Consider the following 15,227-nt stretch of genomic DNA (forward strand, 5'->3'; position numbering starts at 1 on the left):
CAAAAATACTGTTTCATAATGTATAAAACATCTTAGTGTTGAAAATGTATTATCATGTCAAGGCCAAAAACACATATGCTCATTGACCATCAGTGGACCATTTCATAGTTTCCTTAAATGGTCTAAAAGTAAATGACTAAAGCAAAGTACAAGAAGAAAAGCATAAACAAATGAAAGCGATAACCTTGACGAGAGATGTGTGATTGTGCTATTTATATTTAGTCTATTTATACATCACTGTTGCACACCCAAACACACACAGTGTCACAGCTGTCTGAGACAGTGAATGTAATTACACCGAATTAAACAGAGCACATTGATCAGAAGGTATTTAATGTGAAGACTTTGTTCGGCTACTGCACAGACTCCAATATCTTGTCTTTTTAGCATACTGGAGTGTAAACACCCATCAGAACAGACTCCTGCCAACTCTTTGATTTCATGAAATTGCGGAGCTTGCTGAGGAGCTATTTCTATTACTTTTCTAAATGAGTGGACTGACATTTTTTGCCTGGCAGACAATAAAACAGAATACAAAATATAAACTTGCATTGAAGGAGGATCCTAGACATATCTATGGGCCAAAATACCATAAAGATTTTTTTTTTTAAATTTTGGGCCAGTAAGAAACCACACAGAACTCTCTAGCACCCACATACTAACATGCTAATAATCACTCAGAACAAGTTAGCAATTACACAGCACAAGCCTAGTAATTAACAAAACACCTAAGCAACCACATAGCACAAACAATCACTTAAAACATATTTGCAACTGCATAGCAATATCTTTGCAACCACCTGGCAACCATACATGGTGAGTGGTAAGAACTTTTTTTGGGAAATGTAAAAATCTAATTTGAATCACTGTAAAAAAAAAAAAAAAGAAAAGTTGAGCCAACTTAAAATTTTAAGGCAACCAGCTTCAGCAGATTTTTGAGTTTGCTCAACTTATTTTTGTGGGAGATTCTCAAATTTTTGTTGTATAAACTTAAAACGACAAGTTGAGAAAACTCAAAAATCTGCTGAAGCTGGTTGCCCTAAAATTTTAAGTTGGCTCAACTTTTTTTTTTTTACAGTGTTGTACACTATTTTATGGAAGCCCATTTCCACCACTAAATAAAAGATTTAAAAGGTAATTTTACCTCACAATTGTTTTTTCTTGCAATTGTGAGTTTACTTCTTGCAATTCTGAATTCTTTTCTCAGAATTGTGATATAATCTCGCAATTGCGCAAATTCTGACATTTTTCTCGCAATTGTGAGTTTTAATCCCACAATTCTGACATTTTTCTACATTCTACATTTTTCCCGCAGTTGCGAGTTATATAGTCGAATTTAGTGGAAAAAAGTTTATGAGTTTATATCTCACAATTCTGACTTTATAACTCACAGTTTCTGACCTTCTGACTTGCAATTCTGACCTTATAACACGCAAGACTATATCACCCAATTCTGAGAAAAAAGTCAGAATTGTGAGATGTAAATTCGCAATTGCAAAAAAAGTCAGAATTGTTAGATGAAAAGTCAGAATTACCTTTTTATTTTTATTCAGTGGCGGAAAATTTCCATTTTATTAAGCCAAAATTATACTTAGATTTTCCATTTGGTCCTAAATGTCATCATCAGAAAGACTGATGCAGATGGTATGAGTGCTGCCCAATTTGACCCAGTCCAAAAAAGATGCAAAATGGCAATAAAAACTACAGAACATGAAGTTACAGCAATAATGGATGTGCACTTCCACAAGTGTACACCCATTAAAACTGCTCAAACTTGAGTTTGGACATTTGGAGAACAAGCTACTAAATACATGTCATTTCTCAAAGATGCAGGTCACTATTAACAATCCAACAGAGGGATAAATATATAAAAAAGCATTAAAATAAGACAAAACAACTAAAGTTTAAGGAATATCTTATTTTTATTCACCCCCTCAACTGTTTTTTTCTTTGAAGAATCTGGGTTCCCATATAGACAGCCCAGGATATATTAAGTAGTGTGATTTCTACACTTTCTATACCCTAAAGTTAAAGTGCCCCTATTATGGATTTTTGAAAATGACCTTTCATGCAGTGTGTAACACAGCTCTAAGTGAATGAAAACATCCTGCAGAGTTTTAAATCTGAAAGTGCACCGTGCATAAAGTTATTATCTCTCAAAAGAAAGAGCTGACTCTGAATAATTGAAACGAGTCAATTTTAAAACGAAGCCGTTTCATGTTGAAGTCAACATGAAACACTAGTATATTGCCCGTCCACTTGTTGGTCTTTTCGCGTTGGTCTGAATGAAAATGCAAATTCATTCTTTGCCACTAGGTGCAGCTTTTGGAGAGTAAAAAATAGCTGTTTCCCCGGTAATGGCTGTACACAAAGCAGCACTGCCTCACAAATGCTGCTTTATCAGGCATTACAGGCATGATGAAATGGAAATGAAATCAACCAATCACCGCAGATTAGCATCACGCAAAAGAGGGGTTTGGAAAAAGGAATCGCTGAGCGAATCATTTGGGAGTCTTTGAGCAAATAAGGTAAAAATAAATGCATATTGTAAGAAAATGAAAGTGTTTTTCATACATGTCAATGTTGTTGGGGACTCCCAAAATATGAACCTTTCATAATACATAATAGGGGCACTTTAAAAATGTATACAATTTTATAACTGCAAGTTCATTATCCTCAATCCTTATCTAGTAGATCAGGAACAAGTGGAAAAGTCATGGGGCCTTTCAAAAATTGCCTATTGTTGATAATGGTGGTTAAAGATAAATCTGGTTCTTCAAATGAACATGATTTCTTGGCAAAGACAAAGTGATGCAAGGAACCACTGAATACCCTTCTCATCCAGTCTGTAGTGAGTCAAATCCCAGTTCAGACACTTCTTTTTCCGCACTTCTGCTCTGCATCTACGCGGCCCATATGGTGATAAGTGTGTCAACTGGGCTCGTGCCGGTGGAATGCGACTGAGAAATGGGACATGCAATCCTTCTCAGTCCAGCCCTCGGTGCCTGCTGTTGAGTTTTGGGTCGTGAGCTGGCCGCCGTCCCTTCACACACATGGTGGGCTGTGGGGTGAATCAGAAATTCACACGGTCACAGAGCTTCCAGCAAACAACCCAGCTGACTAAACACTCACACAAGGTCACGGTATCAGTGCAACTGCCTGAGGGCCAGAAATGCTACGGATGGAAAGAAGGTATGACAGGGTCACAAAGCAAGAGAGAGAATTTTTTCGCATCTTAAAGGTATGTGAGACTTTCTGAGGGTTTCTTTAAAATAGCATATTACCACACTATGTATAGCCACAGCATGTGAATGCACAGTATGCATGGAATGACCTTCTACATTTGCTAAAATGTGCATACAATCAGAACACTCTAAGTGGGATATTGTATCCAATAATAAAATACAATTAACCACTACTCAGTCAACGGCTTAACAGACATAATTTTGGTTTGAAGACACCTATAGAAATCTGTCTGGTATGAATAATTTTCAAGTTTTTTATACACGTGTGACGAATAAACCAATGTGCATTTGCTTCTTGACTCATAATTTGTTAGGACTGCCAGAAACATTTTACTTAAAGTTGAACTAAAATGCAAAATAACTGGATGAGAATGTGCCTACACTGCAAACATAATTTTAGATTAAACGATGTGAAGAGAATACAAGAAACAATAAAATCACAGATGTATAAGCTAATTATTATTATAACCACAACTATCTTTCTGAGTGTGAGTCTGTGTGTGTGTGCTTGTAGGGGTGACAATGTGTCAAGCTGAATGCATAATTCAGGTGGACTGTCTTCAGTGATGATGGGGAAGCAACGGGCAGGTCAACACAGACTGAAACAGGAAAGTAATACAGCAACAAAGCATATTTTTCCAGTCTGACAGGCCAAAGTTTGTTTGTGTGAGTTACATGTCAGGAGTATTTGATGTGCCTGACATGGAGTGTTTAAGGTGAAGGTGGTCTAGATGACTGAAAGTGGGAGAATAAATTGCTTAACTTGAGTTTGGTCATTTGGAAGACTTTGGAGGAAAAACAAACTATTAAATTCATGATTTTCTGAGATGTGGATCGCAAATGTCGCTATTAGCAATCCAAACACGGTTATTGTAGCACCAGTGATGCATTAAGTAATTTTAACCTAAAGTGTGCTCTCTTCCGTAAAAATGCTTGTTAAATTTGAAAACAAAACAAAACAAAACAACAACAACAACATAGTTTCAACTGTTGGTAGATTTGATATATACGGCTTAAATTATTGAACACATTTTTTGTATTTTAACATATTTTAACATACAAGACTTACATCAAACGTTTTTTTTTTTTTCTTTTCGTTTTTTTCCTCGCCTTGCTTTGCCTTTACATTGTAGCACTGTCGGGATGGATTTTCTATGGAAGCCCATTTCCTCCACTGAATAAAAAATAAAAAAAGGTGATTGTGACTTTTTATCTCACTTATTTTTCTCAGAATTGTGAGATATACCCCTGGTTTCACAGACAAGGCTTAAGCCTAGTCCTAGACTAAAATGAAAGTCTGGGCTGTTTCAGCTGAAAGAAACTTGCACTGACTGATCTTAAAATGCTGTCTTAAATCTTAAAATATCTACAAAGCCTTGTCTGTGAAACTGGGGGATGAAATCACAATTGCGAGAAAAAGTCAGAATTGCGAGATACAAATTTGCATGTGTGAGAAAAAAAGTCAGGATTGCAAGTTTATATCTTGCAATTCTGACTTTATAACTCACACTTTTATGAGAAAAAAGTCTGAATTGTGAGATTCAAAAAATGTTTGTTCAGTGGCAGAAACAGGCTTCCATAGATTTCCCTGGAAATTGCATACTTCCGTCATCTGCACATCATCTGTGTGTTGTTGACTAGTGTTGAAGTCCTTGTACCAAGAAACTTGTAGTTTTATGCTTCAACCACTGGAGGGTTACATTTTAGCTTTAACATAAATATTATTTAATCTAGGTATTGTTAATTCATGTTCATTCATATTACATCAAAAATAAATTATACAATCTGTAACGTTAAAGCATATTAATGTATAAAGAAATTAACATTAATCTAGATTAGTAGCTACATTCTATAACATATTCACTGTTAGTTCACGATACCAAATGGATTGTCTAATGTTAATAAGTTGAACTTTACTGTAAAATGTTACCAAATTATTACTTCAGAATGCATTCCTGTATTAATCCATTACATAATAAAACTGTTTGTATGCACACATAGATGTGAATATCCATGAGTGTGTTTATGTGAATGTGTAAACAGTCTTTGACTGCAGTGAGGTGCTACCTTATAAACAACCCTCTAGAAAATGCAATTGTTTTCCCACCTCTTTGTTTTGTTAATATGCAGCCTGGTACCACACACTTTCTGTTCTGTCTCTGAAATAACAAGAATTTTCTGCTCTCTCTCTCCTCTTCTGATAAGAACAGTGTTGGGCTAAATGATGACACATTGATTCAAGGTTCTAGGCTGCCAAGCCTTCCCTGACAGACAAACCTAAACATACAGTATATAACAAATACCGACTATAATTTTGCCATTCTAGTTGACCTCCAGTCCCTCAAATCCTGTTGCAATTTCCTAGCCTGTAATCAGATTCGTAAATATATCAGGAATAAATGCTGTATAACATAAGAAATACATTTACATGCATTTGCTGAGTTTCACATCACACTGACCTGTATTTAAAATGAGACGCCAAAACAAAAAGCTGGTTAGCGGTTTAGCTATGCAGCGAAATGCGCTTATGACTCAAGTGTTCTCTCTGTTTTTTCCCGTACTTAAAGATGTGGCATGCCCCTCTGGTAGCATTCAAAGTTTAGTAGGAGAAAGAAACTCCACGTCCCGTGAGTCACGAAAACCGGCGTCGTCAGCAGTCTGCTCCATCTCCCTGTATGTTCATTATCCCTCTTTTCCTGGCAATTAGGACTGATCTCTCACCTCTTCCTGCATCCACACCAGCATTTCCTGTGGTGGCGGGAGAGCTCTCACACCTTCCTCATGTGTCAGGGCTTTTGTGTGCGGCTGCAGTGGCTATGAGAGAAAGGAGCTGATGTGATGTTTACAAATGTAGCCATATGACTGACTATCTATCTATCTATCTATCTTGGTAGTTCATCCATCCATTTATCAGTCAGTTAGTCTGTCTATCACTTCATCTATCAATCAGTCTCTCTCACATACTCTCAGAGATACTCTGTTTACATGGCACATGCATATTGATTGACATATCTATTGGGTGGTGTGTCACGGATGCCTGTAACCTTGGCAGAGCTGAGCGGGACTCCCACGGACCGCACAGCACATGTGCTGTAGCTAAAAGAGCACCAGTCGTTGAAGTTCACAAAATGACTCATATTTTTCCTCAGAAAGGAGGGATTGTATAATTTGGCAAGGAGAGTGAAGGCAAGAGCCCATCTGTTGAAAAGGTCGAGATCTAAGCTTCAGACTTGGATGTTAGGAAGCTAGAGTACAAAGCATTCATTACGAGGCAGAAGTTTGTGGGATGGTCAACGAAAGGTCACCAAAAGGTCAAAAACCCATCAAGCTGATCACTTATCTGCCAGGATTGGAAGTCATACTCACAGCACAGGCTGCAAAAACTGATTTCAAGTTCAAAACAACATAATTATGTTTTTTTTGCCTAATTATTTGTGGTTGTTAATTCAGTAATTATTATATGATTAAAACATGATTAACCATGTAGCAACCACCCAGAACACCTAGCACCACTCCAATTTTCTCCAGAAAATGTAAAATGTTTATACTGTAAGTAGGCTACAAATCATCAAACATTATGGCCCTATAGGAAATGCTTGTTCCAATAATATTCATGCCTTGCCAAAATCTCTAACAGTTCCTCAAAAGCTCTGTAATACATTGAACATGAAAGTGAGAACATTCCTGGAGTCCGAATCCAAACCTTTTGCCTCTAGAGTCCAAACCTAATTCTTCTTTATGTATAATCAGGACCTGTGAGACTAACTTTTAAGAGTAAATAACATTAGTAGTTTGGTTCCCAATAAATTTAGCATGACGTGATAAAAACAAACTCGAGACTATGCTCAACTCAGTGCTCATAATATACTGGTTCAGTCAGTGCTACATTTAAACTGACAGTAATAAATGAGATTTTTCTGTGAGAGAGATTTCATTGAGTTTTAAACCAGTAGAAGAATGGGATCTACCTAACTTGTCATGTTTATTGCCTTATAAAGCTATACAACCCTTTTTCTTGATCTTTCATATTTTCTAGACAGAGTATTATTTTTAGAAGTGAAATTTAAGTCAGAAGTCAAATCCAAAAGAGCCCAATCCCAAATCTCCATTAGAAGAATAAACAGTGTGGGATGAGTTACATGTGAAGTTTAATACTTAGGCCTAATTAGCGAGAATAATAGGTCAAGACCAAAGAAACAACAAATAAAGTTCTTTTATATTCAGATGGTAAACTCAACAAGACTCCAAGGTTTTCAAAACAAGCGAAAGGACAGACTGGACTCTGAAAGAAAATCAACATCCGACATCCCTACTGAGTTCACAGTTCTTAGTGCCCTGGTGTGTGACCAGTTTCTAAATGTCTTCATCAGCACTTTAAAACAACGGGTTTGTTGCTGCACCTCCCAGAGACAAACAATATTGTGTGTCAGTTGACCAGGTTCCTCTGGGAGGACAGGCACAGGTTGCATGACTCCTCCTCTCACGCAATGTTGTTTTGTCTTTCTTTTCATGCATGTCTCATGCTTGCTTGTAATTCAGTGTCTGTTTTCCAATTAAGCACTGTAAATGACCATGATGACAGGTTCTAAGACAATACTTACCAGTCCTCGTTTACCCATTCTCATGTTTTTCCAAACCAAAGTTGTTCAATGGAACAAAGATAAAAAGCCTGCTTTTTCAGTGTAATGAAATATATAGCAACCAATTAAATGTATTACGATGTACAATGTGATTAAACTGCAGCCTCACTTTTCTGCCTGCTGGAGATAAACCAAAATGGAGAAAGGGAGACACCATCGGGGAGGTAGAACAATTTATATTTATCAGTGTCCATCCTATATTGGGTCCCCTGAGGGGAGGGAGGGAGGAAAGGGGGAACATTATCCTCTTTACTCCGGATTAAAGCGGCCTTGTGATTGACCCTACTACTTTCTGGATTGTGTGATCCTGATGTGACAGGTGCTTTTGTCAGATGACGCTGGATTGGGGCATTAACCCCCTTTGCCCTACACAGAGACATACAGGACACATGGACATTAACACTCTCACCTTACACAGACTCAGAGATTAACAGCTTTTTACTGTGGCCACTTGGCTCAGCGAAGGAGGTCCGGTGTTGCTGTCATGGCAGATTTATTGGGTACAGCCAGAGAAATACATATCCTAAAAACAAAACAAAACAATATATTAATTATGGTACACTATCAATTAATTTTAAACACTAATTTCCCATTGATTAGATATTTATAATAGGCTATAGGCTAATAAATCTTTCTTTCCTTGTGTCCTTTAAACATTGGAATGCATGGCATGGATGTCTTAATACTATAATGATCAAACACATATCACTAAATCCCGCCACACTCTTGATAGCTAATACAACTTAAGTGAATATTTTTTCTTAAGACTTCATCTTGGAAAACGAAAGCCCTAAAACAGGGAAAGATCGCTCCTCCTGTCTTTCCGTCGTCAGAGGGCAGATGAGAGCAGACAGGTAGTTTCATCTGCTCAGAAAGAAAACATTGCCAGGCTTTGAGATGAACGGACATACATTAGATTTCTTTGTAGCTGCAGGTCTGTCTGAGGAAGAAAAAGCAGGATGGAAACATTTTTAGAATGAAAGTAAGACGGGAGATGGTCTCACTCCGTCTTTCATTTGGTCCTATAGCCTCTAGTGATGCTGATTCAATTCTGCTAATCGGTTCTTTTGAACTGTCCATTTTAACGAACGGTTCAAAAGAAACAATTCAGAGATTCTTTTAATACGTCACAGCGTAATTGCGTCGTGACGCGCTCCCTGACATAGCCACATTGATGTTTTTGCTTTTCTATTAAGTTTTATTAATTATGGTGTTCATTGCAATTCACTGTCTCTCAGATCTGTTTCATCATGATTTAACTCATAAAAAGTACTAAAATATATATATATTTTTTGCAGTTTCTAATAAAATAGTAGGCTATTTAATGATATTAAAATCAACTCTTATTCAAATTGATCGAACTGTCACACCATATAACAAACATTACGCTTTATTTTTAAACATGTATGCGACCATTAAAATGAATAAGGCTGCTTTTCGCTCTTACTGTCACTTTTCAGTTTTCTTTACGAATCCAAAACAGACGGTTCTCTGTTCAAGAAACGCTCGAGAGCACGCAAGCCATTCAACTGATTCATTAAAAAGATCCGATTCACAAGAATAGTTCTTTCACGAATCGGGCATCGCAAATACCCTCCTCTACACCTCCTTCCCGTAGTGCTCCAGCTTTCCGACTCCTGAAGAGACACGGGCGCCTGTCATCCGTTAACCGCCCGAGCATCTCTAGCTCCAAACGCAGTTTCTAACCAGAACAGTCATTTTACTCATCGTTTAAGTGGTATACAATACCAGAAGGCTTCTTTCCTGTCACATCGACCGATATTGTAAAACTTTAAATGCTCTTCTTATGGCTGTCTGAAAGCTTCTTGCGGCAGTTATAACTGCTAACTGAAGCTTATATGAACATCTTTGTCTGACATCTCTCGGAGTCATCTCTCTTTAAAAAAATTCTCGGGGATTGTGAGACTTCCATGTCGGCGATGTTGTTTTCCATCTTAATCGATACCTGAGACCAGGGGTCAAGAGTTAAGAATTTGTAGCCTATTTGGTGTGGATCATTTGAAGATCATTAAAACAGATTAAACTTTTATCACATATGACACGGATTATTAAAGATGAGACGCTTATTTTGACTATCACAGTGGGATAAAGTACAGCGCATCATCACCGCACCTTCAGGATGTTCCGGCGAGGTAAGATAAACATTTTAGATTATATAATTGCGTTTTTGGTGCAGTTCAAGCAAATGCATGATGCTGAAAGTAGGTTACATTTCTATTCATTGCGCGCGTGACGCTTCCACGCGCATCCGAGTTTATATATCAGAAACTCTTTATGAGGTTTTAACAGGTTTGTCTGGCTCTTTAAGCATTTGACTGTGCGCCGATGAAATATTAATACACAGCACGTAATATTATTCTTAAAAATAGACAAGCGATGCCGCACTGCAGCTGACAACTACTAGAGCTTACTGTACGCGCTTAACTAGTTCTAGTAAAGCACACAGTTAGTGATCTTTTTAAGACTTGAGAGGCGGTGCATGGCGACAGGCGCCCATGGGACCAGTGTTTGTGAACTCTTATATGCTGTCTCAGACACTCTCTCTCTCTCACACACACACACACACGTTTGTTTTTGTGAAAAATGGGGACATCCCATAGCGTAATGCTTTTTATACTGTACAAACTGTATGTGATATTGCCCTACACCAACCCTACACCTAAACCTACCCCTTACAGGAAACTTTGTGCTATTTCAGATTTTCAATACACTCCATTCTGTGTGATTTATAAGCGTTTTGAAAAGTGAGGACATGGGGTAATGTCCTGAAAAGTCACCTTCTCCTTGTAATACCTATATGTTATACCCTTGTCATTATACAAATGTATGTCCTCATTTGTCACAAACACACACACACACACACACACACACACACACACACACACACACACACACCAAGAAATCATATACGCGTGAATTTTGCTGTCTATATCAGTACTCAATATGTGGCATATAAACTGTGGACTGAAAACCGAAATATACTGGTACTCTACTGTCTAGATCTCAAAACAAATCTAGCACAGAATAATTCAAGAAACATCCAGGTCATGAAATTTGATGGATCAACATAAGTGTGTCCACAGAGAGGTGCTGTTTTACCTTTGTTAGGAAGTCATGCATGTTACAATGTTTTTAGGACATTTTTTTATTATTTTTTTGCCGTGCGTTTAACTTTACCAATGTTTTCTTTCTCTTTCTTGCTGTAATTAGTTGTAGCTAATTATTTTGGATGATAATAGTTGAGCAATTTAGAATTTTCTTGATGTGCTCACACACATACAGACTTCTGAAGCTGTCGTTGTAAGAGTCTCTCACAGACTAAATGGTTTTCATACTAAAACAACATTTACTATATATTACACCTAAATTTAACCCTCGCTTCCACCTGTTGCATTATTAGATCTAAAGCAAAAACAGTTTTGCTGTTTGTGATTGTGTGGACCAGTTCAAATGCATTCACATGTTGGGTTTTTGATGTGTTTTTACTATATTTTCAAACCTGTACCTTTACACACACAGACTTATAAAGCTACATAAGTGAAGACCTCTCACAGATTCAATGGTTTTCATATTAATATAATGATATCAACAATACCCTAAACTTAACCCTCAAATAAACTAGTTGACATTAGTAGATGGAAACCAAAACATGATTTTTCTTGTTTCAAATAATAAGAACCACTTTATATGACCTCACAAGTCAATTTTTGACATATTTGTGGACACAACCCCAACTTCTCACCCACACACATCAATTTTATTTAAAATATCTTCCAATATCAGCAATAACTACTTTAATTTGCATATTTTGTCAGCGGCTTTGGCGCCTGCCATTCTGCTATTATGTACCTGCCTAAAAAAGAAAAAAACTCCTCCATCCGGTTATTTTTTCCTCTGAGGAGTGACAGTAGAGTCATAACACTTTTACTAATGCTCAGCCTGCAGCTTCAAACCAGCCTGCTCTGGGAACTGCTTCCTCATTTTCTTCTCATTACAAAAGAATGTGTGGGTTTGAGTTGAGGCAAAAGATGGGATGGAGAAAGAGAGAGGGGGGATTTGTTTGTGTGCTTAAAGCATTCTGCATCAGCTGTGGCACTGAGCCCCTCCTCAATGCAAACACACAATAAGACAATAAAATGATAAGGAGTTATGACTGTTTATTGTTGCCGCTCCTAGCAGTAGGGGTCTATGCTTACAGCCTCGGGGTACAGAAAAAGGTCTTGAATGCATAATAATGGTGAGCAGCACAGATGTGTTTACAGGAGAGCTGTATGTCTACGTCAGATAGTGTGTTGTGTTACTGCTTACGGGTTTTTGACTGGTGACACACTGTAGATCAACAAAATTCCAATTAAAACTGCATTAAGTGGGTGTCTAAGTGGCCAATTTAATCTTAGATGCCATATGGGAATTTAGCATATTATGTTTTTTTATATTTATGCAATTGGCTGATACTGTTATCGGTTTGTACATTCCTTGGGAATGAAACCCATGATCTCGATGTGTGAGATGCCAAACAGACAGATAGATAAATACATAGACAGATAGACAGACAGACAGGCAGACAAAAAGACAGATAGATAGCCATTTAGACAGATACATTAGACAGACAGACAGACAGTTATATAGGCAGTGAAATATGTAAATATATGAAGATAGATAGGTAGCCAGAAGGACAGGGAGTCATATATGTACATAGATAAACCCAAAAATAAAAATAATATCATCATTTACGCACCTCACTTCTTCCAGACCTGTATACATTTCTTTATTCTGTTGAACACAAAAGACGACAGTTGATGGTAGCGTAACACTTTAGATTAGGGAACATATATTCACCATTAACTAAGAGTTTTCCCTCAATAAACTCCTAATTTGCTGTTTATTTATAGTTAGTAAGGTAGTAGTTAAGATTAGGTATTGGGTCGTGTTAAGGGATCTATACATGGTCATGCAGAATAAATAAGTAATAAACAGCCAGCATGCTAGTAATATGCATGTTAATAAGCAACTAGTTAAAGAGTTAGTTCACCCAAAAACGAAAATTCTGTCATTAATTACTCTCCCTCATGTCGTTCCAAACCCATAAGACCTTCGTTCATCTTCGGAACACAAATTAAGATATTTTTGATGGAATCTGAGAGCTCTCTGACCCTCCATAGATAGCAATGATATTACCACGATCAACGCACAGAAACGTAGCAAGGACATCGGTAAAATCTTAATTTGTGTTCCGAAGATGAACGAAGGTCTTATGAGTATGGAACGACATGAGGGTGAGTAATTAATGACAGAATTAAAATTTTTGGGTGAACTATCCCTTTAATAGTGAGAATTGGTCTTTAAAATAAAGTGTTACCGATGATAGACATTGACTTCTAGTATTTTTCCATACTATGGAAGTCAATGGCTACCGTCAACTATTTGGTTACAGGTATTCTTCAGAATATTTTTTTTTGTGCTCAATGGAAGAAAGAAACTCATGCAAGTTTGGAACAACTTGAGGGTGAGTAAATGGTGACAGAATTTTCATTTTTGTGTGAACAATCCCTTTAAAGGGTCAGGTCAGGTAGAAGTAGCACCTTTAGGTAAGAACTGCACATTTTACAATGTGCTCAAGGTACTCACAATGGTACCATGTATGAAAAGCACAGGTTTTTATAAGTGACAAATGAGCAAATTCATACTTCCTTTCCCTAATGCTGCTTGCGAGTTCATCGAATCCCCACAGAACCATAAGATAGAGATGTTAAATGTAGACGGGATGATTCTGCAGGCCAGAAGGCTCCTGTTCTTTTGGCAGGTGAGATTGTGGATCTGAAGCAGCAGGAGGCCCACTAGCTGCTTGCCGTAATGAGCCTGTTTCTTTTTCTGCCCACTTCTGCGATACCCTCTCTTAACCCCAGATTGCTCCAGGTTCTCTACAATATGGCACCTCTTTTTCCATTATCCCTCCACCTGCGTGAGAGCCTCAGCCTCGGAGTAGAAGCAGCTCAGATTAAATAAAGGTTTGAAACACAAAAAATTCTATTGGCTGAAGCGCAGGCAGGAAACAGGAGGCTACTTACCATACAAAGTGCTACTGGCTGGGCAGTGAGCCGGTGCGGCTCGTTGGCCCATTTTAATAGCTCGTTCAGTTGAAAGCTCGTTTAGTCAGAGATTTCACACGCAGCCAGAAAGAAATAGAGCCACGTACACCCCCCACCTGTGGCAGAGAAAATCTCTCGTCCCCACCAGATTGCGAACCTACTCTTAATTATTATTATTCAGTGCAAGTGTGCAAGTCCTTGCTCGATAATTTAGAAGCATTTCTATGTTTGTAGGTGTCTGTGGCCGGAGGCATGCATGCTGCATGTGGCCAACCATTAAAGCACACTGTGTTCACTAAAATAGAGCTGTAAGTGACTGTTCAATTTGGAAGTGATTAAGAGGCTCTAAATGATTGTTCAACAGGTCTTATGTACAGCCAGTGACTTTCATATGTGGCTAATTGGATTGGAACGGAAGCCTTGCGGAAAATCATTGATTGTACTTAAAGACATACTGTGTACTGATAGAAACTGATATGTTAGCATCAGCTATACGTATTGAACAGGTATGAAGCATAAAAAATGTTTTTACCAATGTAGTGTTTAGAAAAATCAATGTGAGAAATTGTAACACTTAAAGGGGTAGTTCACCTAAAAATAAAAATCTTATGAGTTTCTTTTGTGGAATGCAAAATTTTATAAAAATCACTTTAAAAAAGGACATTTAAAAAAATATTGTCTTTTGTTATCCACAGGAAAGACATGAGCGTGAGTAAATAATGCCAGAATATTAATTTCTTGGTAAACTATCCATTTAATATGGTGGCTAACTAATGAAAACCCTAAATTTACCAAGATTAACCTGAAAGTTAGTTGTTTTCAACATATTGTCACATAATTGATAATTTTTCTACTGTTTAATTAACAATTATCAACATTAATATACTGTGTATCATTTAATTAATATATTATTTATTTTTGATTGTAAAATATACTCTATATTTTTACAGTTTATTGCATGAAATTTCATGAAAAAATATAGTTTGAATTATATATATATATATATATATATACAGTATATATGACTAAAATAAAAAAAAATATATAATTACTATTATTACTATGAAAATATTATGCAAAATATCACTGTTGTACTACTATTATTATTATTGCAATATATCAGTATAAAATCACAAAAGAAAAATAATAATTAGAGATAGGTGGCACAAAGAACTTGGATATCCATAATAATAATAATAATAATAATAATAATAATAATATTATACTGTACA

General features: G+C 37.0%; 1 protein-coding gene across 1 annotated transcript in view; it reads left to right on the top strand.

Moving 5' to 3' along the window:
- The first annotated feature begins 9,525 nt into the window (after positions 1–9,525).
- The window catches only part of LOC131548734 (reticulon-4 receptor-like 1), a 118,957-nt gene continuing 113,255 nt past the window's right edge, over positions 9,526–15,227 (top strand). Inside the window, exon 1 of the mRNA XM_058790231.1 lies at positions 9,526–10,038. Within this exon, the coding sequence (XP_058646214.1) occupies positions 10,026–10,038 (13 nt within the window). The 5' untranslated portion in view covers positions 9,526–10,025. The remainder of the gene's footprint in view (positions 10,039–15,227) is intronic.

Source organism: Onychostoma macrolepis, chromosome 10 (assembly GCF_012432095.1).
Source record: "Onychostoma macrolepis isolate SWU-2019 chromosome 10, ASM1243209v1, whole genome shotgun sequence".
Classification (NCBI taxonomy): domain Eukaryota; kingdom Metazoa; phylum Chordata; class Actinopteri; order Cypriniformes; family Cyprinidae; genus Onychostoma; species Onychostoma macrolepis.